The following is a 26,484-nucleotide window of genomic DNA, read 5'->3' as shown; positions in this document are numbered from 1 at the left end:
ATCACAGTTCCCATCCTGCTTATACCCTATGAAAACCTGGAAACTCTGAGCCTGCTTCTTTCCCCTTGAATCTTGCTCAGAATTAAACCAGGTCCTGCTCACATCCCAGAGTTATGCCTCCTCAGAGGACTGGGGTCTGTTTCTTATTTAACCAGTCTCCAAAGAATGTGATTGCTTCATCTTTTGCCATTTAAGCCAATCCCAGTTCCTTTTCTGCCACTGCGATCTCAGGATGAGATGGGGCAGGTGAGACGGGTTAAGAACCGGGGCTCATAGCCTGGGGTTTCCAGAGAGCCACTCCCTTTGGAGAGAAGTGGAGCAGGTCTGCAGCTCAGCCTGCAAAAGTCCAGGACGCGTGAGGGCATGGGACCCCTGGGAGCTCCCAGAGCCAGGCACCTGGGCCCCAGAGCACCGGCGCTCTGCTCTGGGAAGTCCTAGAAAGATGACTCCCATCGACCCCCAGGCATGGCTTTGGGAAGAGCAGGAATAATCAGGGGTCTGAACAGAAGTGTTTACCAGCTTCCTAGGCTCTCTGCCCTTCCATCTTCTTTCTAAAATAAACGGGATTATTTTTCCATCTCACCCCACCTTCAGAATGCTGGCTGATCACTGCCAATACTTTAGCGGGCACACTCTGCACCCAGGCCCCACATCGCTGTGTCGGGCTCGGACACAGCAGGAGAGGGAGAATGGAACCGAGGGCAGTGGCCCCTCATCCAAGACATGAGACAGCTGTGCTCAGTCTCTTGCCAGGTGCAGAGGACAAACAAGACATTTAGTCAGTGGCAGAAAAGTCAGTTGAATAACATTATATTTCCAAAGTAATACATGCTAAGATTTCCTTTGAGCCCCAAGTTCACTGAGGGCAGAGATTCTAGAATTCATTTCCAAAGTCTTCATGATGAATTAAAGCCAGAATTTCAGACGGATCTCTGAAGGGAAGAAAGCTATCATTACTATTCTCGATAATGGGACGCCAGGCACACGTAGTGCAATTTAAACCGTTCCAAGTGCTTTCTCCCCCACTCTCTCACTTGATTCCTGTCCCCATTTGACAAACGAGAAAAACTAAATCCCAGAGAGGTGGAATGACTACACTGAACTCCCACAGCTAGTTAGCAGGAGAACCCTGGCTCCTGTCTGCTTGGCCTCAGGCCATCTGCACTCAACAAGGAAGGAAAACATAATCAGACTAGGCTGAAATGTTCATCACTTAATCTTGGACCAAACCAGCAGCCCTGCCCCTGCATGTCACAGACCTTGCCGAAGCTGCCTTTGCCCAACACCTTGATGAAGTTGAACTCATCCAGGCCCAAGCGCTTGGCCTGCCCTTGCCGGACTTCACCATTCTCGCCCAGGCTCGCCAGCTGGCCGTCGGTGGACGCTGCTGCCCTGTGCTCCTCCCCTCGGTTGTCAAATGACAAGGCCTTCCGGATGTTGTTTTCAAGTTCTTTTATTTCTAGGGCCAAGGGTGACAAGATACTGCATGAGCGCATACCTCACGAGCCCTTCCCATTAGGATTTAATACTCAGAATTTACCCCCATGAGCTCTCAACCCTCTTTCTGGTTCTTCACAGCAGCAGACCCAGTGGGGCATCCCTTTACGTGGCTTCATTTGCTCTGCACACTTTCCTTGGCACCTAACGTACAGCAAGGCCTAGGCATGCAAAGAGGAGGCCGTCCCCGCCAACCAACTCCTTCAGATCTTCCTTTTACTCTGGGACCAGGCCACCTCTCCAAAAGCCCCCTTCAGCCAGTAGCCTATTTATTCCATTATTCTAGGTGTAATGGAGGAATCCTGGCCTTCTCTGGAACCTCGCAGAGTCCCAAAGGCAACAGGTACCCTTCCAGTTTCCTTTGAAAATTAGAACAATGACTAATGGAGAACGATTGTTACAGTAATTATTGGTGAGGTAATTATTTCAATAGCTGGGACTAAGAAGCCTGTACCTTCTAAGGGACTTTATTTGGCCTTGTTGCTGGGTTTATTCTAAATACCCATCTACACAAGGTTATTTAACAAAATGAGCAATGGGCTTATCATCACCAAAAGAACTGCTTCCCAAGAGTGACATGCTGCAAATTTATCTAGGACGGGACAGGGATTCCTCAGTACAATTTCACAACTATGACACAGCCTTGTGCCCCTCCAGAGTATGTGACCTGAATTACCTGGGGATGATAAGGCTGGATGATCCTTTGACCTTTTCTATTTGAGGAAGCTTTATTGTTAGCTATATATTCACCAAGACGTACACTCCTCTGTGTAGAAATGGGCATCTTAAGCATAACCCATTTTTAAAAGATGCTCGTGAATAACTGGGATCACAGGAGGGGAACACAAACTACTGACCCTTGGGAGTCAGAATCACGCATTAGTGACCACGTGCTGCTTGACATAAAGACAACTTTGGCTTCTTTTCCGAAGGACTGAGGCCCATGAGAGCTCACTCCAGGAACCTGGAGATCTTCCTTGCATCTGGAGTTTGACTACTCTGAGATGTGTCGGGGCAGGGTAGAGGGGAGGGGTGAAGACAGCTTCCGAGTCTACAGACATGCCCACGCCAATTCTGCAGTTTTCTATCTCTTATTCTTAAATAAGTATAACTTTTGGTCTCAGCACAGAGCTTCTCAGCCTAACTTCCAAGGCAAGTTAATAAATGGATTTTGGAAGACAGAACTTGGATGCTTGGGGATATCAAAACTTGAAGAAAATATCTTTCTATGTGTTCTTACAACAGAGGGAAGAGGAATAGTGCCTTATTTCTGCTCTGCAATAATGCCATGTCTTGCTAAGAGGGTTTTCACGTCCCTTTGTGCTCACAACACTGCTGGGGAATGCTGCACTTGCACTGACTGGGGCCAAAGAGAGGTCCTGAGGGGCACGGTGTCCTGCCAAGGCTGGACAGCACTCTGGGCAGGGACCAGGCCTAGAAACCCGGGCACCTCATCCCTTACTTGGGGTCTCTTCACCATATGACCCTGTCTCCTTGAAGCTCTCAAAGGAGCTCTCAGCATTAAAAAAAGGGAAACGTGAAAACACCCACACTGGGTCGGGATAGTACCTGCTTGCTTGGAGGCCCCAGAGGACCGTCAGCTTGCTAACAGATGGGTCACACCTCTTTTGAAATGGAGCAGAGTATAAAGACACAGAAAGTGAACCAGAGCAGCATGGAGAGGCGCTCAGACCAATTATTCTGTGGCCTCAGGACCGGCACATCCCCTTGCAGCTGTTTTACTCACTCCTAGGTAAGGGCTAGGGTCATGCCAAGGGCTGGGTCACAGGGATGACCCCCAGGGAGGGTTCGATGGCATGGATTCTGAGAATGGGGTCCCTATGCCAGGAGGGGCGCAGTCTCACCCTTACCCCTGACTTAGTTCCTGACCTTTGGACAAACCTTTTCAACTCTCTGCCTTCCACTTCCCACCCTGTCACCTGGGGACAGTAAGGGAGCATGGACGAGAGAGTCGGCGTAAGCATAAAATCAGGATCAGGAAGACGAGAGAAAAGGGGCTACAGAACATCAAGGCGCTACTGTTAGGATTCACTAATGGTGGTGACTGTTCTGCCGGTGCAAAAATCCCTTCCCAGTGAGATCTGGTTCTGGTCGCCAGAGGGGAAGGTCTTAAACGTGTAAGTGCCTCCTCAGCCTCGGCATCCTTGGCTGCCTGTAGAATTCAGAAACTCTGAGGACTTTCAGCACATTCTGACAGCAAAGGAAACGTCCTGAGCTGAGCTCTAGAGGGGAGTCAGTCCCAGAGCTGGCTTCCTCCCCACTGCTTCTCTCAGGCTCTTCGCCAGCCTCACCTTCCTATCCCCACCCACCCACGTGGTAGACGCCCTCCCCCATCCATACCCCCCGACTCCTGCCCTGTTCTCAGGTTTCGGGTACCTTGATGAGAGTCAGGGGGGAAGGAAACCAGGCTCAACTGAGCAGTGCTGACGGGCCTGGGAACAGACACTGGGCAGCGGGGTAAGAGAAGGGCTTCTCCCTCTCCTGAACGTGGAACCAGGGAGAGGCAAAAGAAAAAAAGAACCACAGCACCCCAGCTCGCTCTCTCTCACCCTGCCTGGGGGGCATTTCAGGCTGGCACAGCCATTTAGTGCCTCACCCTCAAGAAAGCCTTGTAGAGGGAAAGCACAGCTAAGGAGTCAGCTGGGAAAGGTCACCTGGAGACCCTCCAGGGCTGCTGGCTGTTTCTGCTCACAAGGCCATGCTTGGATGAAGAAGCCTCGGGCTCCCTCGTCCTTCCAAGGACAGAGCTCAGAGGTAAAGAAGCATATCTGAGAGTCTCACCTTGGTCACAAGGGGAGGTGGGGGCCGACCTGGATCGATCTTCCTCAGACGGTGAGCTTCCAGAAGCAGGCTGCGGGGACTCAGCCCCAGCAATGAGCTAGAGAGGAGGAGAGAACGAGGGGAGAGAGGGATCAGAAGGGAGCGTGGGGAGTTTCCCCGAGGTCAAAAGCATCAAGAAACGATGCCAGGGGCCCTAGGAGTCCCTGGCGCACAGCAGCAGCTGCTGAATTGACAGTTTGAAGGCAGAGACTCAAGGTTTCATTTGCCAATTAAAGGGAAGAAAACAAGAGATGTCAGTCTGCTTGATTTTTATTCTGTCCAAATACAGCTGACCTTTCCAAGCGAAGCCCAACCTTACCCCTTCCATGAAACCTCCTTGCCTACCCAAGAAACGCAAGTTACCTCATCCAGTGCAACCTGACACTCGCCTCTAACAGCTGCTTGCCATTCATTACTTTGTTCAGCTTCATTTCGTTTGGGGCTCGCTACTCAGGTAGACTGTAGGTTCTTTGAAAGTTAGACCCTATCTAGTATTTGTACTGCCCCTGGCGACTGCAGAGAGTGATACACACAACAGAAGGTCAATAAACGTCTTCAGGTGTGTGGGTATTTGTCGGCAATTGGCGAATTTTAGCAGGACACCCCCAGGGAAGTCTGTTTCCCGGCATAGATGCTGGCATATCCACTTTAAGTTCCCATTTAAGTCAGAGGTTTGGACTCAGAGATTGCAAGCCCTTCTGCTCCCTTTTACTCTTGATCTACCTGCTGTGCACACACGTTCTTTCTGGATGATGGACTACTTGCAAGGGGCCATGTTAAGGGAACCAAAGCTCTAGCAAGCCTGACGCTCCTGCAAAGAAGCCCTTGAAGCTTCTGGCCAAGGGCACTTGTCTCCCATCCTCTCGTACTAACTTGAGCTACTATTTGGTTCACTTGACTTTTTCCAGCTTTTGCATTAGAAGCATCAAAGCAATAAAAACATCAGGACTGAAGTCCTTTAGTCTTTGACTTTGTTCCTTCCTGAATTTCTCCATGTTGGCTTCTTACCTCCAGGATCTCCCAAATCCAAGACAGATAGACAATGCCTGGCTACTGCCATTATGGCCCATGTAAATACAGGGGAGGGGGCAGGTACTGAGTTTTCTCTGAAATGTTTCATGGCAATAAGGATTCTGCCTCAGTTTACTTCTAGCAAGAAACAAAATCATGTCCCCTGAACAGGGCTCTCTGTAGAGCTCATAAATCTGTGTGTTCAACACTGTCATCACCGGCTGTTCGTCTAACCTGCCTCCCCGGTGGAGCCCCAGCATTCTGGGTGCTGACATTCTGCTTGCAACTCCCATGTCTTGGGTCAATAACTGAAGTCCTGTTTCCACCAGGGGGACCGACAGAGCTGAGAAGAGACACCAGAAGCACAAAATCTCACAGTTAACCAGAGAAGAGAATGTTTTTTTCCTCCAATCCTTAAAAAACTGCTTTGTTTATTGGAAAGGTAAGGAAGAAGAAGTTTAAGAAGATGGAAACAACCCAAACCTTCCCATTTCAGGGAAAAGGCTCCTCTGAGAGGCAGCAGGGAAAAGGCGTGGGCAGCTTCTAAAATGCCCTTCAGAAGGTATTTCAAGCGAAAATTCAGGGACATTTAGGAGTCAAGTTGTAGAGGCGCCCAGAGTCAGGCTTGTTTTCTAGTAAAAAAAAAAATACCGGGCAACAAGGGCCACCCACCCCCACCAGGATTTCTTGCCCAGTTAACATGGTTCCAATTTTCTCATAACTTAAGTCTTTCAGAGAATTCTTACATTTTCTAGGCTAGGATCCAAGGCTAGGAAGGGCCTTCAAACAAAATGCTACGGATACCTTTAGCTCTATTTACATCTGTGGGCCCTGACTTACCAAAATAACATTTTAGCAAATGGATCTCTTCCTACTGACATTCAGAATGCTATACGGATAGAGACAGGGCTTTGGTCTCCAAAGACAGGCCCAGATGTTTCATGTCGCGGGACATAACAATATTCCTCGGGCAGCCGAGTGCCGGCACTAACACAAATCTTCTTGGCTTGCTTCCTAGAAGAGAATGTGGTTCCAGCTCTTCATCCATTTATCCTCATTAAAGTGATACCAGAGGCAAAGTCTGAGCACTGACATTGCTTCCATGCCAGTCCTGGAGGCAGATAAGTCTATTTCCCTGTCTAGAGTCGAGTCTTTTCTGGAGGGAATTCCAGAGTCCTCATCTTGAAGCTGACGTTCCCCTAAGAAACAGCACACTTGAGACTTGCTTAGCTTTTCCCCACCTCTGGAACCGAAGGAGACTTTCATGCTACCTGCCTGACCTTTTCTTTTTTCTTTTCTCTTGAAGCACGTGCTGCTTCAAGTCCAGTGTCTCAAACCCAGCAGTCTCAGAACGTCACTCCAAGTGACTCTTGGGAAGCCAACACAGAGATGCTGGCTCACAAAGAGCTCCAGAAACACCACCAAAGAGCCAGTTACCTTTTTCCTCCTCTGGCCACTGTTGGTGATTTTGTCTGGAGTGACGCCCAGGTCAGCCAGCACTTTGGCAATGCCCCTGGCGTCCACGCCACAGTTGGGAGCCACGTTGGTCTCGCAGCGCCGGTGAACGTTCATCTTGCAGACTGTAAGGAAGCACAGAGGAGAGGCTTCCAAATGGTCATAGCCTAAAACATTACCTTATTTTGTGCTGGTTGTAAAAGGAACACACGTTCATTTGTTAGAATTTAGAAAATGGAGAAAGACAAAACAAGAAAAATGAAAGATCACCCATCATCCCCTCACACAGAACTAAAATCATCCACCAAACCACCATATGGAGATAACCAGCTTACGGATAAATAAAAATCACATTGAAATTTCCTTTCAGGGAGCAGAACACTGACCATAGAACTTAACTGGTTTCTCTGAAGAAAGTTCAATTGGATGCTGAACCCAAATGGGTCCCCTGTACACAGTTCACTCTATTACTCTGCTGAAATGTGGGAATATTCCCGAGAGAGGAATGCCCACAGTACAGCCTATCAAGATGTTCATCTGAAAACAAGGAGACTGAATGAGGTGACCTCCAAGGCCCCTTTCAAATCCAAAATCTGGGTTCAGAGGGACAAAGGCCATGCCTGAATGTCTCTGTTTTGTCCACATCACTTCACTGTCCTTGGTGTAGGACATCAAAGGCGAAGACGTCAACTGTTTGGGTTTCCAATCCAGCACATAAGGAGCTTGGAAGTTGCTGTTCTGCCCTAATGGGTAAAAAGCTGAACAAACTGGAAAATCAACAACTCTTCTTAAGATTTATCAGAGAAGTAAGGTCACAGGGCAAACCACTGCCCTGAGGGAGAGACAGACAGGTAACTATATGAATCACAACTTAGCGGAGCAGAAACTCCCGAGCAGCAACCCCGTGGAAACCAGTGCAGGGTAGGGAAGCTGGCACTGACATTGACGAACTGCTGGGGTCCCAGAGCGGACAAGTCTGAGAGTCAAAGACTCTAGGCTGACCCCGTCATAGGGGTCCCCGCACTCTGGGAGCTTTACCTCTGTCTGACCAGGTTTCTCACAGTGAACATTGGAGAAAAATTCCCTCCTGCTTATGACAGGGGGAGAGGGAAAGGATTTTGAAATATACCAGAGCACCTGTTTTTAACAAGGCCTACTCTCAGGAGAAGCTATTTTGCCAGAGACTAAACTATTGTAGTTTTATCAGATCCTAAGCAACCTGGGGGAAGGGAAATACCCAACTCCAGCCCATGCTAGCTATCCTGTCCCACATAAGGTGGAGCGGGGGCGGGGGGGGGACCCTGAGAAACATGTGTAAGGCTCATAGTTCAGAGGCACAGGCTCACAGAAAGACTGAGATCTAATCATATGACTACAGAATGCTTCCCCTCCCCCAGCACCTTAGCACCATGTTACTAAAGGCCTTTTATTGCAGTTCCTGTTACCCAACACATCATGTCTGACTATCAAAAAAAAAAAAAAATTACAAGGCACACTAAAAGGCAAAAAACAGTTTGAAGAGACAGGGCAAGCAGCAGAACCAGACTGAGACATGGCAGAGATGTTAGAATAACCAGACCAGGAATTTAAAACAACTATGATTGATATGCTACGGGCTCTAATCAATAAAGTAGACAGCATGTAAGAACAGATGGGCAAGCAGAGAGATGGAAATTCTAAGAAAGACTCAAAAGGAAATGCTGGAACTCAGAAACACTGCAACAGAAACGAAGAAGGTCACTGACGGGCCCATTAGTAGAATGGACATAACTGAGAAAAGAATCTCTGAGGATATGTCAATAGAAACTTCCAAAACAGAAAAGCAAGGGAAACATACTGAAAAAAAAAAAAAGGAACAGAATATCTAATAAATGTGGAATGATTACAAAAGATGTAACATATGTGTATGGGAATACTAGAAGAAGAAAAAAGGGAGAAATGAACAAAAGAGATATTTGAAGCAAAAATGACTGAGTGTCCTCAAATTAAAGTCAGACACCGAACCGCAGACCCAGTGAGCTTAGAGAACACCAAGCAGGATAAATGACAAAAATCAAAACCAATAACAAACTACACCTAGGCATATCATACACAAGCTGCATAAAATCAAAGGTAAAGAAAAATAATCCTGAAAGAAACCAGAAGGAAACAACACCTCACCTACAGAGAAGGAAAGACAAGAATTACATCTAACTTCTTCTCAGAAACCACATAAGCAAGAAGAGAGTAGAGTGAAATGTTTAAAGTACTGAGAGGGGAAAAAAAATGCAGAATTCTGTAGCCTGTGAAATTATCCTTCAAAAGTGAAGGAGAGGGCTTCCCTGGTGGCACAGTGGTTGGGAGTCCGCCTGCTGATGCAGGGGACACAGGTTCGTGCCCCGGTCCGGGAAGATCCCACATGCCGCGGAGCAGCTGGGCCCGTGAGCCATGGCCGCTGAGCCTGCGCGTCTGGAGCCTGTGCTCCGTGGCAGGAGAGGCCACAGCAGTGAGAGGCCCGTGTACCGTACAAAAAAAAAAAAAAAAAAAAAAAGTGAAGGAGAAATAAAGACTTTCTCAGACAAATAAAAACTGAGGGAATTTGTTGCCAATAGACCTGCCTTGCAGGAGATGTTAAAAGAAGTTCTTCAGGCAGAAGGGGAGAGGCAGCATGTGGAAAGGAGGGCCTCTGAAGTGTGGAGTTCCCGAGTTTGGAGGCTATTAGCAAAAGACGGTGGATCGCTTGGCAAACAGTGAAGCAAATACTAGACATAAAAATATAGTAGAAAACTGTTTTGGAGCAGCTGGCCAACCCTTAACTATACCTGGACGGGTTCTTATTGGAGGAGTATTGACTAAGTTGTGCAGAAAAAAGCCTAAAGCAAGGCAGTTTTTCTTATTTAATGATATTCTTGTGTATGGCAATATTACCATCCAGAAGAAAAAATATAACAAATAACGTATTATTCCCCTGGAAAATGTCACAATTGATTCTCTCACAGATGAGGGAGACTTGAGGAATGGATGGCTGATCAAGACACCAACTAAATCATTTGCAGCTTATTCTGCCACTGCCACTGAGAAATCAGAATGGACGAATCACATAGATAAATGTGATACTGATCTGCTCTCCAAAAGTGGGAAGACACCCAGTATGAACGTGCTGCCGTCTGGGTTCCTGACTCTGAGGCAACTGTATGTATGCGTTGTCAGACAGCAAAATTCACACCTGTTAATCGTCCTCACCACTGCCGCAAATGTGGTTTTGTTGTCTGTGGGCCCTGCTCTGAAAAGAGACTTCTTCCCAGCCAGTCCTCTAAGCCTGTGAGGATTTGTGACTTCTACTATGACCTGCTTTCTACTGGGGACAAGGCCAGGTGCCAGCCTACTAGATCGGACTCTTATAGTCAGTCACTGAAGTCTCCTTTAAATGATGTATCTGATGATGATGACGACGATGATAGCAGTGACTAAGGGAATATTTTGAAATATTTAATCGGATGTGACTATCTGAGAAATCAGCTCTGGGGGGAATGTAAAATCCTGAGCTTTCTGTCAGTTTTGCTCTAGCAATGAATTTGCCTGAGAAACTTTTAACCTGTGTGCCTCAATATATTCTATAGAAAGGAGGTCCTGTTACCATCCCCCAACCCCAACTGCTGCTGCCACTCTCTCCTCACCTCCCCCAGCTCCCTATACTTCTACAGGGACAGACTATTGCGAATATATCAGAAAAGTTTTTGGTTTCTTATTCTTGTTTTAATTCTACACTATTTTCTTGAATGGTTGGGGAAAGATGTTTATTTAACATATCATGTACTCTACTGTTGTTTATTATATGTTCTGTAATATGGAAAAACTAAAAGCAAAGAATGATGGAAAAGGAGTATGATGTGGTTAGCTAATAATGTTATTAGCTTTTTTCTAACCATCTTATCTAAAGGTTAAGACACCAGTAACAGAAATACATGCTTTGGAAATAGTTTGTTTGGCTTTTTCACACACCAGGTGGTGCCTTATCATAATACCACTGTTGCATGGAATAAGCCCCTACCTTCTCACTTTTCAGTTTGTTTTCAAAATACACTGGTGCAGGGCTTCCCTGGTGGCGCAGTGGTTGAGAGTCCGTCTGCCGATGCAGGGGACACGGGTTCATGCCCCGGTCCGGGAGGATCCCACATGCCGCGGAGCAGCTGGGCCCGTGAGCCATGGCCGCTGAGCCTGCGTGTCCGGAGACTGTGCTCCGCAATGGGAGAGGCCACAACAGTGAGAGGCCCACGTATCGCAAAAAAAAAAAAAAAAAAAAATACACTGGTGCTCTTTGAGGTGTAAAATGAATGTTATAAATGGGTGTAATTAGAAAGTACTTCTCATTTGACAGCTACAAATAACTAAATTTAGAGGTTCTTTATTCCATATGAATAAATATTTTCCGTAAAATAGTTGTGATTACTGTATATTTTTACTTTTTGTAGGTACCACATTATAATTGTCATTCTGAGGAATCTGGTTTGAAATTTATCAAATACAAATTGTCACTGCATTATTTCTACTTTTAGTGAGACGTATTTTTAGGTGTAAATCATTGTTTTAACATTGTTTAACATTGTTTCTAGAATGAAAAATCTTATACAACTTCTTGAAATTAACCAATCTCTTTAAAAAAATCTCATGCTAGAGCACAGATCTACTCAGGTTGAAGATCTGGAAGAAATAATGTATGAGGATGGTTGGGAGAGACCAGTTAAGTTTGACTAGACTTCATATTTGTGGAAGTATTTTCTATTTCAGTGTGAAACTATCTTGAATTTACAAATATAGTATTATATTTTATAAAGTTTTGTAAAGTCCCAAACAATATTTCTCGTTTTGTAAAACAACTGTATGTTTAATCTGTTTCTGAAATCATTTTGCAATCTATGGAAACAGAGTAGCAATTGATCTTTCTAAATTGTGAACTTTATTGAGTCAGTCTAGATTGCTTTTAAGAAGAGGTAGTTTTTCAGTCTTTGCTTTCGAAGCAGCCATTAGGTTGAAAGTATATTTATCATATAAAACTTGATGCATTTTGCGCTACTCTCTCCATTTGCATGCTGCAAATAACTGTAGTCTTTCAAATATGAAAAATCAGTCTGAAGTTTGTTTTAAATTCTAAATTCTTTTGTTTTAAAATCTTTAAACCTGGATATATTGCAAATGTCATGAGAGGTTTGATTTAGTAACTTGTGATGGAGGATTCTTTGGTTTGGTTAAGGTACTAACTTTACTTTTAAATTGTGAAAGCACCTGAGATATATAGATCTCCCTGTAGGAAATGTGAAAGAAAGGCACAACAGGCTTTTTTGTTTGTTTTAATATCATATGGACTTCTGTTTCTAAGCAATATTTACATATAATCAATAAACATATCCAAAAAGGACCATGAAATCTGAGACGTGCTAATGGGACTTGCTGGTACATAGGAACCTAGCAAATTCAGGAACCAAGGGGAAATGTTCTGAGAAAACATTTATGTTGTCAACCTCTATTGACTCTGTTTTTACAATAAAAAATATTTTATAACTTAAAAATAAAAAAAGTTCTTCAGAAAGAAGGAAAATGATATTAGTCAAAAACTCAGATCTACATAAAGAAAGGAAGAGCACCAGAGAAGGAATAAGTGATGCTAAAATAAAAACTTCTAGTTTTTAAATTCTTACATGATCTAACAGATAACAACTTTTCAAAATAATAATAGCAACAATGTTTTCAATTATTATGCTTATATATATGTATAGAAAATATATGCTTATGTATAAGTGAAATGGATGACTACAACAATATAAGGAGTGCGACAGAGGAACTAGGAGTATTTTGTTATTATAAGGTACTTGCACTACCCATGAAGTATTAGAGTGTTATTTGAAAGTGGACTTGGATTAGTTGTAAATGTATATTGCAAACTCTAGGGCAACCACTAAAATAAGAAAAAAGGAGGAGGAGGAGGAGGAGGAGGAGGTGAGGAGGGGGACGAGGGGGAGGAGAACGAGGGGGAGAGGAAGGGGGAGAAGGAGAAGAACTGATATGCTAAGAAAAAAGAGAAAATGGAATCATATAAAATGTTCAATTAAAACCACAAAAGGTGGAAAGAATGTGGAAGACAAAAATAGGAACAGAGAACAAGGGCATCAAATGGAAAACAATAGCAAAAAAGGTACTCATTAATCCAACTATGCTGATAATCAATTTAAATGTCAATGGTCTAAATACACCAATAAGAAGACAGGGATTGTCAGAATGGATCACAAAACAAGACCCAGTACATATCATCTACAAGAAATACACTTTAAATATAAGACACATATAGATTAAAATTAAAGTTATGGAGAAAGATATACCATGTTAACACTAATCAAAACAAAGCCAGAGTAGCTATATTAATTTCTGACAGGGCAGACTTCAGAGCAAGGAAAGTTATCAGAGACATCAACGGGCACAATGATAAAGGGGTCAATTCTCCAAGAAGACATTAAAATCCTTAATGTGTATGCACCTAACAACAGAGCACCAAAATATGTAAGGCAAAAACAGCGAACTGCAAGGAGAAACAGATGAACCAACTATTACGGCTGAAGACTTTAACACCCCTCTATCAGAAACAGACAGATACAGAAGGCAGAAAATCAGTAAGGACATATTTGAAGTCAACAGCCACATTAATCAACTGGATATTTATTGACTGCCTCATCCAACAACAGCAGAACACACATTCTTCTCAAGCTCACATGGAACATTTACCAAGACAGAGCACAATCTGAGCCATAAAACACATCTTAACAATTTTAAAATAATAGAAATCATATAATGTCTGTTCTCAGACCACAGTGGAATTAAATCAGAAATCAGTAACAGAAACATATTTGGAAAAATCCCCAAATACTTGGAAATTAAATAACATACTGCTAAGTAACACATGGGTCAACGAAGAAATCTCATGAGAAATTTTAAAATATCTTGAATTGATTGAAAATGAAAATACAACTTTTCATAATTAGTAGGATGCAGCAAAACCATCCTTGAAAGATACAATCTGCCAAAACTCACACATGTAATACAGTGTAAAAGATCTATATCTATTGAAGAAATAAAATCAGTAATTAATAGCCTTCCAAGACAGACAGTACCAGGCTCGGATAGGTTCACTAGTGAATTCCAGGACCACACACTTAAGGAAGAAATTATACCAATCCTCTACAATATCTTCTAGAAGATGGAAGCAAAGGAAACATTTCCTAACTCCTTTTATGAGACCAGCATTACCCTAACACCAAAACCAACAAAGCCATTACAAGAAAAGACAACTGCAGACCAATATCTCTCACAAATATAGATGTAGAAGTCCTCAACAAAATACTACCAAATTGAACCTAACAATGTATAAAAAGAAATATATATCATGACAAAGTATGACTTATCTCAGGTATGCAAGGCTGGTTCAATATTTGAAAATCAGTTAATGTAATCCATCACATCAACAGGCTACAGAAGAAAAATCACAAAGCCTGTCAATCAATGAAAAAGAAAAAAAGCATTTGACAAAATCCAACACCCATTCATAATAAAATCTCTCAGCAATGAAGAAATAGAGGGGAACTGCCTTAACTTGATAAAGAACATCTACAAAACCCTACAACTAACAACACGCTTAATGGTAAGAAACCAGAAGCTTTCTAGTTCCAAGAACAAGGCAAGGATGTCCCTTCTCACCACTCTTTTTCAATATTGCATTGGAAGTACTAGCTAATGCAATAAGACAAGAAAAGGAGGTAAAAGGTATAGTGCTTAGAAAGGAAGAAATAAAACTGTCTTTGTTTGCTGATGACGTGATTATCTATGCAGAAAATCTGAAAGAACTGACCAAAAAACTGGAACTAATAAGTGATTATAGCAATGTTGTAGGATACAAGGCTAATATACAAAGCCAATCACTTTCCTATTTATCAATAATGATTAAGTGGAATTTAAAATTAAGAACATGATATCATTTGCATTATCACCTAAAAACTGAAATACTTAGGTATAAATCTAAGAAAATATGTACAAGACTGAGGAAAACTACAAAACTGATGAAAGAAACAAAAACAGAACTAAATACATGTAAAGATATTCCATGTTCATGGGTAGGAAGTCTCAATGTTGTAAGGAGGACAGTTCTTCCCAGTGTGATCTATAGACTCACTGAAATCTCAATCAAAATCCCAGGAAATTATTTTGTAGAGATTGACAAACTGATTCTAAAGTTCACATGGAGATGCAAAAGACCCAGAATAGCCAACATAACATTGAAGAAGTGTTGGACAACCAACACTACCTTCAAGATTTACTGTAAAGGTATAGTAACCAAGGCAGTGTGTACTGGTGAAAGAATAGACAAACAGATCAATGGCACAGAAGAGAGAACCCAGAAATAGACCTCCATAAACATACAACTGATTTTCGACAAAGGAGCAAAGGCAATACAAGGGAGCAAAGACAGTCTTTTTCAACAAATGGTGCTGGAACAACTGGATATCTGATGCAAAAAAAAAAAAAGAACCTACCCACAGATTTTACACCCTTCACAAAAATTAACTCTAAATGGGTTATAAACCTAAATATAAAACTCAAAACTATGAAACTCCTAGAAGATAACATAGGAGGAGATCTAGGTGCCCTTGGATATGGCAATGACTTTTTAAATATAACACAAAAGGCATGATTAATGAAAGAAATAATTGATAAGCTGGACTTCATTAAAATTAAAAACTTTTGCTCTGCAAAAGACACTGTCAAGAGAATGAGAAGATAAGCCACGGACTGGGAGAAAATATTTGCACAAGACATATCTGATAAAAGCTTATCCAAAATATGCAAGAACCCTTAAAACTCAACAATAAGAAAATGAACAACCCAATTAAAAAAATACGCAAAAGACATGAGCGGAAACCTCACCAAAGAAGGTATACAGATAGCATACAAACATATGAGAAGATGCTCCACATCATATGGCATTAGGGAATTGCAAATTAAAACAAGATACCACTACACACGTTTTAGAATGGCCAAAATCTAAAACACTGACAACACCAAATGCTGGTGAGGATGTGGAGCAACAGGAATCCTCATTCATTCCTAGTGGAAATGAAAAACGTCTTCCACTTTGGAAGACAGTTCGGTAGTTTCTTACAAAACTAAACATACTCTTAGCTTACAATCCAGCAATCACACTCCCGGTATTTACCCAAATTAGTTGAAAACGTATGTCTACACAAAAACCAGCACACGGATGTCTACAGCAGTTTTATTCATAATTATGAAAACCTGGAAACAACTAAGATGTCCTTTAGTAAGTGAATGGCTAAATAAACTGTGGTAAGTTCATACAATGGAATATTATTCAACACTAAAAATACATTAGTTATTAACCCATGAAAGACATGGAGGAAACTTATGAACACTACTAAGTGAAAGAAGGCAATCTGAAAAGACTATATATTATATGAGTCCAACTATATGACTTTCTGGAAAAGCAGAACCACAGAGACAGTAAAAAGATCAGTGATTGCCAGGGGTTGGGGGGAGGCAAGGATGAATAGCCAAAGCACAGAGGATTTTTAGGGCAGTGAAACTATCCGTATGATACTATAATGGTGGCTACAACACACTGTACATTTGTCCAAACCCACAGTATATCCAACACCAAGAGGGAACCCTAATGTAAACTGAGGGATAATGATGTATCAATTTAAGTTCACTGATTGTAACAAATGTATCAGCCTGGTGGGGACATTGATAGTGAGGGAGGCTGTCCATGGGTGGGGGTAGGAGGGTATATTGGAAATCTCTGTACTTGCTCCTCAATTTTGCTATGAACCGAAAACTGCTCTAAAAGTTAAAGTCTATTAAAACACACACACACACACACACACACACACACACACACACACACACACACACACAGTTTCTGGAGTGAAACCAGGCAGGATGGCCAGACCTCCTACTGGCCCTTCACGGCCTGGTCCCTGACCTAGAGGGAGGGACAGCACAGACTCCACTCCCCCTCCTTCCCAACCCAGGCTTGAAGAGTTCAAGTGAATTATGGAGCTGAAGATGCCCACAGAACCAAAGGCAGGGGTGTGGGGATGGGGGAGCATGTGCGCTGATGGGCGAGGACCTTTCTCAGACAATATAAACGAACGAGAAAGCTCCACCACAGCCTGGCCATGGTGCCAAATCCATTAACTGAGTTATTACTAACAATGCCTGAAAATCCTCAGAGCCTCCCAGACTGCAGGCAACAGCACTCAGCTCTGAATCCTCTGTCCCACTCCCCTTAGCAACAGCTACCCTTTGACACACAGCCCACCTCACCTGCACCTGCCCACCAACTTCATGCAAGTCGTCTTCTGTCTCTTCTTGAGGTGACAGAAAGGACAAGAATGAAGCAACGAAATGAAGAGAGAGAATTTCTCAGCAGGGGCAGCTTATCTAGGTGATTTAGTCACTGGCGCCCCCTGGTGTTGTAACGCCAGACCTGTCCATCCTAATGAAACAATTAGCTCAGGTTGGCTGGTCAGCAAGATAGGATCGGTCTTCGGAGACTTTGTTTTTCATTTTTTTAAATTCTGTTATTTCCCTAGGAGAACTGTCTAGTTGTCCCAATAGGTTAAGTTAAAAAAAAAATCCAATAACATGTCAGTTAAAATGGACCACATGAAAAAGCAACTTTGAAAGTGCTTTGAAAAGTCTGGAAACAAGAGGGCAAAGTTGGCTGAGGGAGAGGAACTTGACATAATTTAGGCAGCCACAGTGGGGCTCCTGGAAGCTGTAAGGTGACACCCAGAGGCTGCAGATCAGTAAGAGAAAGTGGATGTGCCAGTTGGAATCAAAAGAAAGGGGAAGTCAGAAAGAGAAAAACAAATACCGTATGCTAACACACATATATGGAATCTAAGAAAAGAAAAAAAGGTCATGAAGAACCTACGGGTAAGACGGGAATAAAGACACAGACCTACTAGAGAATGGACTTGAGGATATGGGGAGAGGGAAGGGTAAGCAGGGACGAAGTGAGAGAGTGGCACGGACATATATACACTACCAAATGTAAAACAGATAGCTAGTGGGAAGCAGCCGCATAGCACAGGGAGATCAGCTCCGTGCTTTGTGACCACATGGAGGGGTGGGATAGGGAGGGTGGGAGGGAGGGAGACGCAAGAGGGAAGAGATATGGGAACATATGTATATGTATAACTGATTCACTTTGTTATAAAGCAGAAACTAACACACCATTGTAAAGCAATTATACTCCAATAAAGATGTTTAAAAAAAAAGAAAGGGGAAACGTTTGGGGCAGACAAACCAGCCAAATCACCCCCCTTCTGCACTCCTCTGCCCCATCCCGATTGGTGAGCACCCAGGCCCAGTGGCAAGGCTCCCAAACCCCTCATAGCTCGAGGCTGCCCCTAAGGCTTCCCTTTCCAGGCAGCTTCATATTGTTCATTTTCAACTGTTCCACCTGGATGAACTGCACTGGGAAGAAACAGAGCTGCCCTGCTGGGGCTCTTCTAAAAGGAGGATCATTATAGTACTACTACCTAGTTTTTCATCACATATTCGTTGAGCTCCTACTCTGTGCTGGATGGTACTGCAGCAGCAGTGTCATCCTCAGGGCAGATGGGGGCTCGAGCACTCTGATCTTCATTTTGGTTTCCATGTTTCCACCCTTTTCATAGCTGAGATTAAAGCGAGGGTTGCAATGGGGCAAGTCAGGCTGTTGGGATTTCTCCCAAAGCAAGCGGATGACACTGTCAGAACAATCACAAAGGGAGATGGGCAGGCCTATGTGCCCTGCAGAAATCTCTTTACATGAGGGTTACTTGGCCCTAGAGGGTAAGCCAGGGCAGTGGTTTGATTTCGTAACAGATTAGTCAGCCATGCCACGCTCAGAGGCAGAGCACACACAATTTTGAACAGGAAATCGTGTGCTTGTGCCATGGAGGTTGGCAGGGGTGGGAGAGTGACTGATGCAGAGTCCTGGGCAGAAGATGAGAACAGGAGGTTAGAGGGGAGCTCCTTGGGGGTTAAACTGGGCACCAACTGTCACCAGATAGAGACTGGGCACTGGAACCACCATTCAGAGCTTTGCAGAAGCAATGACTGGCCAACTGTCTGCTACGTGGCATTCCTCGGACGAAAACTCTGACTGAGTCTCCCACTGACCTTCCACTTATGATGCGGGGCATTTGTCATGATCCCCAGGCATTGCCAGGTGCTACTGCAAGGATTCAGAATCAACCAAGGAGACTCCTGTGGCATTTCAGTGCTGAGCAGGGAACTGCTTCCTCCTCCCCTGCCCTCTAGGTGTAACTCGTTACCTACCTAGAACATCTTCCCCTGCCCTCCTTTCCAGGTCCTTCTCCTCCCTCAAGGTGTAGCTCAAGCCCCATTCCCCCCAGCAAGCCTGTCCTGACCAAGTTCCTGTTGGCCTCTCTTGCCCTTGAACTGCTCACACGCATTTCTGATTCACTGCTTGAATTGTTGTCTATATTTAACTTATGTTTTAATGCCCAAGTAGAGGGCAAGTTTCTAGAATACTAAAGTGATGTTTTATCTCCAAGTTCTCCCTGATGTCTTGCACAAACCAGGATGCCATGCTTTCCAGTGTATTCTAACTCTGTGGAAATTAGTTAACACATAGGCAGCAAAAATGACCAGACCCCAGCAGATAATAGGTAACTGAAATCCTGAAGTCACTACACAGGCAGTTTCTGATCATGCAAAATTAAATGTCGAGGCACGAGAAGGTGAAGCAGGCAGTGAACATGACTTATGTAAAAACAAGCAAGCAACAAACAGACGAAAAGTGTCCTTCTGTAATTCCCTCCTTATGTGGTTCAACCACAAAAGATAGGGCTTGAAGTTACTACAGGACTTCTATGAGCATTTCTTCATAATTATTCATACAAATGCATGAAGATGCATATATGAGGATGTCTGCAGCAGCATTAAATGGTGAGGACACAGAAACAAGTAAATGTCCATCAAGAAGGTAAGCTTTAAATAATGTATGGAATGTCCCATGATGTGGAACATTAAGCAGCCAGTAAAAAGAATGATGTAACCTTGTATACGCTGACTTGTAGGAAAAGCAAATTACAGAACAATGCCTATAGCATTTAATTAACAAACATTTGCTGAATGCTAATGTGTCCGGCACTGTTCTAGATGCTGGGGAAACAGCAGAGAACAAAACAGACCAAAAAAACCTCTGCCCTCATGGATCTTATATTCTGATTAGGAGAGAAAGAAATAAACATAAAATATAGGTAATTTAAGTTATTAGAATGTGACAATTGTTTTAAAGAGGAAAAAAAAGCAGAGGAAGGTGAAGGAAGTTAAGAGATGGGAGCTTCAGTTTGTAGAAGGGTAGGCCTCCCAGAGAAAGTGATCATATTTCTGTGTGTGTGTGTGTATGGTGGGAAGGGGGGTGGGCAGCTTCTAAGTTGGCTTATAATAATCTCCACCTTCTGGTATCTGACCCTTCACACCATTCCCTCCCATTAAATGGGGGGCTGGATGTAGTGATTCTCTTTTAACGAACAGAAAATGTCAAAAGTGATGGGGTGTCATTTTTGAGATTAGGTTACAAAACAGTACGGCTTCTGTTTTGGGCATCCCCTCTTGCTTTCCTGTTGGCTTGCTCTGAAGGAGACCAGCTTCCATGCTGTAAGTTGCCCTCTGGAGAGGCCCATGTGGCAAAGAACTGATGTCTCTAGCCAACAGCAACATGAGTGAGCTTGGAAGGGATTCTCTTCCAGTTGAACCTTCAGATGAGACCAAAGCTCCACCTGTCAGCTGGCTGCAAACTCACGAGAAAACCTAAGTCAGAAGCACTCAACTAAGCTGCATTCAGATTTTCAACCCAGAGAAACTCTGAGGTAGTAAATATTGGTTGTTTTAAGCCACTAGGTTTTGGGATAATGTGTTATGCACCGACAGATGCCTATTACAGCGTGTATGTGTGTATATAAGTATTCATGCAACAAATGCACACAGAAAGGCTTGAAAGGATCCACAGCAAATTGTTAGTAGCAGTTAAGGCTGGGGATGGATGTGGAAAAAGAACACAAAGGATTTTAATATTTTTTATACATATGCTTAAGACTTAAGTCTTGCTTGAATCTTTCCTAGTGAGAATTATTTATGTATTATTTGTGGCTTTGCTTGTTTGTCTTTTGGCCATGCTGTGCGGCATGAGGGACCTTAGTCCCCCGAGCAGGGATTGAACCCATGCGCCCCCACCATGGAAGTGCAGAGTCTTAACCACCGGACCGCCAGGGAAGCCCCTTGTGTTTTTTTTTAATTCTAAAAATACGAATAAAAGTTGAAGAAATGACAAGGAACCTAGCTGTCAAAAAATAATAGTGAAGGGCTGATATTTTCAAAAATGATGAGAATAAAAATCCTTTTTCATGTCTCTAATGTTTTTTAAATATCCAAAAAGGAAGGAAGGGAGAGAGGGAGGGAGGGAGGGAGGGAAGGAGGGAGGGAGGGAGGAAGAGAGAAGACCTTTCCTTCCTCCTACCTTTATGGTTCTTGCAGCCACTCCACGAGGTATATACAGCTAAGATCACTCTGTTTTCATTACTTTCATTATAATTCTCAGAAGGTAGGTGGGCAGTTGGGGTCACCTGGCCAATGGGCCCTGCCTGTAATTGCCCAGCCAGGCAGTGATAGAACCAGGACAGACCAGTTCCCTGGACTCCTAATCTGGGATCTTCACTGGCCACAGTTCTCTGCCTAAGGGGTTTCCCCTAAACAAGATGGCCTGTTCTTCATTACCCATGAGACAGTGACACTCTGCCCCTTAGCCCACAAAAGCAGGCTCGGATCACAGCTGTTACTAGGATAGGATCTGAGAGAGAGTCAGGAAGCCAGGAAGGAGATTCTTCAGGAATTTCCAGGCCAGAACTTTCCCACCTGTACCTATCCTCCACCTCGGTACAGAGCTGCAGTCAGAGGGGACAGGCAGGAGTAGGGAGCCCACCGCAGATGGGGACCGGCAAACCAGGAGGGCACTGTGGATTGTGAAAAGAGGTCTGGCTTTCTGTTAAATTGCCCTTCGGTGCCTGATGACTTCAGGGCGGCTGTGCTGGAGACATGAGTGTGAGTTCATGGGCAGAAGAGAGGCGGACAGTGACCCACAGGACACGTGAGAACCCCACATCTTCTTTAGAGAAGGAAACACAAATCCTAAGGTATTGGGAGTCTCTACCTCCACACGGAAATAACTCCATGAGTCAATGGAAAAACAAAACACAGGTGCAAAAGGACCCTAGGGGGTTCACTGCAGGTGGTCAGGTTGGGGAAGCAGCACAGTTCAAATAAAGTGAAGAACAAAAAGGGTTCAAATGCCTCAGTGACGCTAATATTTGAACGTCTGAAGCTGATTTCTGGACTAATAGTGGCTGAGGGCTCAGACAGACCCTCAACGAGCCTGGAGAGAGACACAGCAACTGCGCCAGCACTCAAATCATAAGACAAAAGACAGGAGGGAATTCCCTGGCAGTCCAGTAGTTAGGACTCCGTGCTTTCACTGCCGAGGGCACAGGTTCAATCCCTGGTCAGGGAACTAAGATCCCGCAAGCCACGTGGCACAGCTAAAAACAAAAACAAAACAAAACAAAAAAAACAAAGGACAGGAATGAAATATTTTGCCTTATCACTTAGTGCTGGTGTTTTTCTGCCCTGATTAAGGACTCAGTTACCAAAAATAGCCCGTGAGCATCCTCCAAGCATCTGTCCCCTCTGGGCTGTGGGAGGGAGGTGGCAGCCCGGAGGACAGAGGTGCGTCCCACAGGCCCCTTGTTGTACCCCCTTTGCACACTGTTCTCCATTCTCCACCAGTAAAAAGGGGGTAATTAATTATGTTCCCTCTCCCTGGCTGACAGAGGGACGATCCCTGAAAGAGTACATGCACCACACTTGAACCCATGTGGCTCAGGCAATTTTAGGCTGAAGGGAGAGTGACCAGGACAGTCTCATGGATCCTTCCCTATAGACCCAGGCTCGAGAGAAACTGGTTTCACTAAAAATACCTAAACCGATTATCGCCAGGAGCGGGACGGGCAACAAAGCTGAAGCCAAAGACCAGCAGGCCAAGTGGCTGGTGTCCCACCACGACCAGGGGATAGGGGCTCCAGTCCAGGAGGCCAAGCCAGCCTGATGCAGCAGAGGTGAGGATCTGACGGAGTCTCCCCGAGCAGGAGAGGGCACGGAGCATGGGTCAGAGCCAGGGCAGGAGCCCGCTGCCTGGGTTTAACTCCAGCTCCATGGGGACTTGCTCTGGGACCCCGGGCAGGTAACTAAGTCTTGATTTCCTTTTCTTAGCAATCATAGGAGCGGAACCAGGCTTAGACCCAGACACGAGGGGCCCCTGCCCTGGCCCTTCCTGGCCTCTTCTGGTCATCAAACTCTCCACAGGGTAAGGTCCTGCAGGGGCAGAAAGACTTGAGGTTGAAAAAGGATCAAAAGCGACGCCAAGAGTGAAACTAATGTAAATTACGGACATTGGGTGATTATGATGTGTCAGTGTAAGTTCAGCGACTGTAAGAAATGTATCACTCTGGTGGAGATGGTGATGGTGGCGGAGGCTCAGTGTATGTGGGGTCAGGGGATATATGGGAAATCTCTGTACCTTCAGTTCAGTTCTGCTGTGAATCCAAAACTACTCTAAAAAAGTAAAGTCTATTAATTGAGAGAGAGAGACAGGAACAGCAAGAGTAGGAAAGGAGCAAGGAGGAAATGGCCGAGTCATGGTAGCAGAGGAAAAGGACAGGGAACATCTGTGAACTTTTGCTGGGGGCCCTAAATTCTGAACAGCCTTTACCTTCCCGTCTCTGTGTGGCCTGACCCCCTCACGTTCCCCTGGGCTCCAGTGAACAAGAATCCTCGCTCTAGGCAGCCTCGTTCATCCCGTCCTTTACTTGAGCAGGCTTGAGAGTGTTTCCTGCCAAAACAGAGTTGAATACACCGTCCCTGGGCCCTGCCTTCTCCCGGGGTCATCCAGGGACCCACAGCCCTAGTTGCTGCGTCTGGGCATCTGGGCTGCTTTCTAAAGCTATCAATATTTATGATATGACGAATCTTCATTTAGATTCCCTAGATAGATCAATAATTAATAGATTTACTAAAAACCAGACATGGCTTCATCAGAGTCCCATCCAAAGCAGGCACTCTGCTTCCCAGCAACCCCACTCAACTTTCCAAAAAATGCATCACTCCTCTGAAAACATCTGAGATTCCTGCTGCATTTTTTTCTTTCTCTTCCTTTGTTTCAATGTCACGTAATGGCAAAAAGGATTTCGGGTAGGCCCTGTTTCTTTCAGGTCACGTGCTAGAATTCTAGAAAGGGAAATGTGAATGTCTGGGAAGCTCACACAGGACACGAGATGTGTCAGCAGCCAGCACTTCCTCCTGTCCTGGGGCAGGCCGTCCTCATTTCCCGCGACAGCTGTTTCCAACCCTGCTCACGCCTTCCACACCACCCCCACTTCTCACCTCAACTTTGAACAGGATCTCCTGTTTCAGAAATCCTTATTTTTATTTGCAATGCCCTCAAAAGATTCAGAACTTAAATGATCACTCTGCCTAATCACCTCCTCCTGGACTCCCTTCCCCAACATAGGACACATATCTGTACCCTGGCCTGGCCTTGAGGCTCTCCTTCCACTGGGAGAAGGGCTATCCATCTCTCTGTCCCTGTTCTGTCAATGGTCCCCTGTCTCTCCTGGCTCAGCATTTCCACTGTCTTTTTCCTGATTATATAAAATAACCTGAAAATACTTCACCCTCCATTCTCACTTCAGCCTCTGCACTTGGGCATCCATCCCCACTGCCCCACCAAGACAGCTCCTGCTGAGGGCACTAGTGGCCTCCCTGCTGTTAAATCCAACCCCATGTTCCACTTTTTTTTAAGTTTTATTGAAGCATAATTGACCTACAACACTATGTTAGTTCCAGGTGCACAACACAGTGATTCAATATTTCTATACATTACAAAATGAGCACCATAGGTCTGGTTGCCATCTGTCGCCGTGCAAGGGTGCTACAGTATTACTGAGTCTATGCCCCATGCTGTACACTTCATCCTTGTGACTGACTCACTTATTTTGTAACTGGAAGTTTTTACCTCAATCTCCCTTACCTATTTCACTCCCCCCTCCCCCCATCAACCACCTGTTTGTTCTCTGTTTCTATGTCTGTTTCTGTTTTGTGTTTGTTCACTTGATGTTTTATAGATTCCACATATAAGTGAAATCATACAGCATTTGTTTTTCTCTGTCTGACTTATTTAACTTAGCATAATACCCTCTAGGTCTATCCATGTTGTCACAAATGGCAAGATTTAATTAATTTTTATGGCTGAGTACTATTCCATTGTGTGTGTGTGTGTGTGTGTGTGTGTGTGTGTGTGTGTGTGTGTATACATCTTTATCCATTCATCTATCAATGGACACTTAGGTTGCTTCCATATCTTGGCTATTGTAAATAATGCTGCAATGAACACAGGGGTACATATATCTTTTCAAATTAGTGTTTCTATTTTCTTCAGGAAAATACCCAGAAGTGGAATTGCTGGATCATATGGTGGTTCTATTTTCCCATGTTCTACTTCTTACTTTAATAACTTCTTGGAACCATTTGGCACTATCCATCATTTCCTTCTTTAAATTTTAAAAAAATACTCTACACTTTCGGCTTCCATGATGCCATCCCTTGCTACTTTTCCTCCTACCTCTGAGGTCTTTCCCTCCCAGCTCCTTTGCACACTCATCCTAGGATGCTGGTACCCCACCCCACCCCCCAGATTCCCAAGTTGTTTTCTTCTTTCTTCACACTCAAGGTACTTATCCTGGGGATGACATCTACTTTATAGGTTTAACTACTACTTAGACACTGACAAATCCCAAATCTAAATGCTCAGTCTAGACTTCTCCTCGGAGTTTCGATGAGAACGTCCAACAGTCAGACAGCTCCATGTAAACTTCCCACAGGCACCTCAAAGTTAACATGCCCCCAGCTCAACTCCACCATCACTGCCTCCAGCCCTGCCCTCCCTCATGTGTTCCCTGTCTCAGCGAGTAGTGTCGCCATCCTCCCAGTTGGATCTCGTCACTACAGCCAATAAATCACTCCTCGATACCTCTTAAGTGGGTTTCCTTCTTTATTCCGACTACAGCCAGCACCTTATTTCCAGTCCTCATAATTTCTCATTGGGATCCCTTCAATGACCAATTGGTTCATGGCTTCAGCTTTCCTTCTTATACTTTACCTCTTTCTCCAATTTTTCCACAATAGGTATTTATCAATAATACATTCACTAATAATAAAATACTGATTTTATAACAAAGTAATTTCATAAAATTTAATGTTTTTCATTTTTTAATTAAATTTAAAATAACAAAACACTGTTTTTAAATAATGTCCATGAGACGTTCCTGCCCAATAGTTCATGGTTGTCCAACTCTGTGAGCAGGTTGGGACCAGCTTGCGAAACTGGACACTCTATCCAGGCCCCCAGGGTACGTCCCCACCTCCCCATATTACATGCCATAACCTGTGCCACTTAGCACACTCATTTGAGCAGAAATCAATTCACAGGCAGGACAGCAGGAAACAGGAAGA

At 44.1% G+C, this 26,484-nt stretch overlaps 1 protein-coding gene and 1 pseudogene across 2 annotated transcripts in view; one reads left to right on the top strand and one right to left on the bottom strand.

The window, feature by feature from the left end:
- Positions 1–26,484, bottom strand: part of PRKCE (protein kinase C epsilon) — a gene marked incomplete at its 5' end in the record, with an annotated part of 508,578 nt that overhangs the window by 158,964 nt on the left and 323,130 nt on the right. Inside the window, 3 exons of the mRNA XM_082672441.1 lie at positions 1,260–1,459; positions 4,300–4,396; positions 6,787–6,929. Of these exons, the coding sequence (XP_082528567.1) occupies positions 1,260–1,459; positions 4,300–4,396; positions 6,787–6,929 (440 nt within the window). The remainder of the gene's footprint in view (positions 1–1,259; positions 1,460–4,299; positions 4,397–6,786; positions 6,930–26,484) is intronic.
- Positions 8,771–10,254, top strand: LOC309833700 (pleckstrin homology domain-containing family F member 2-like; annotated as a pseudogene). Its single transcript has 2 exons — positions 8,771–8,818; positions 9,506–10,254. The product of its transcript is annotated as a pleckstrin homology domain-containing family F member 2-like (transcript).

This window comes from Grampus griseus, assembly GCF_964374135.1.
Source record: "Grampus griseus genome assembly, chromosome: 15".
In the NCBI taxonomy this organism is placed as follows: Eukaryota; Metazoa; Chordata; class Mammalia; order Artiodactyla; family Delphinidae; genus Grampus; species Grampus griseus.
This window is presented reverse-complemented; position numbering and strand designations above follow the sequence as displayed.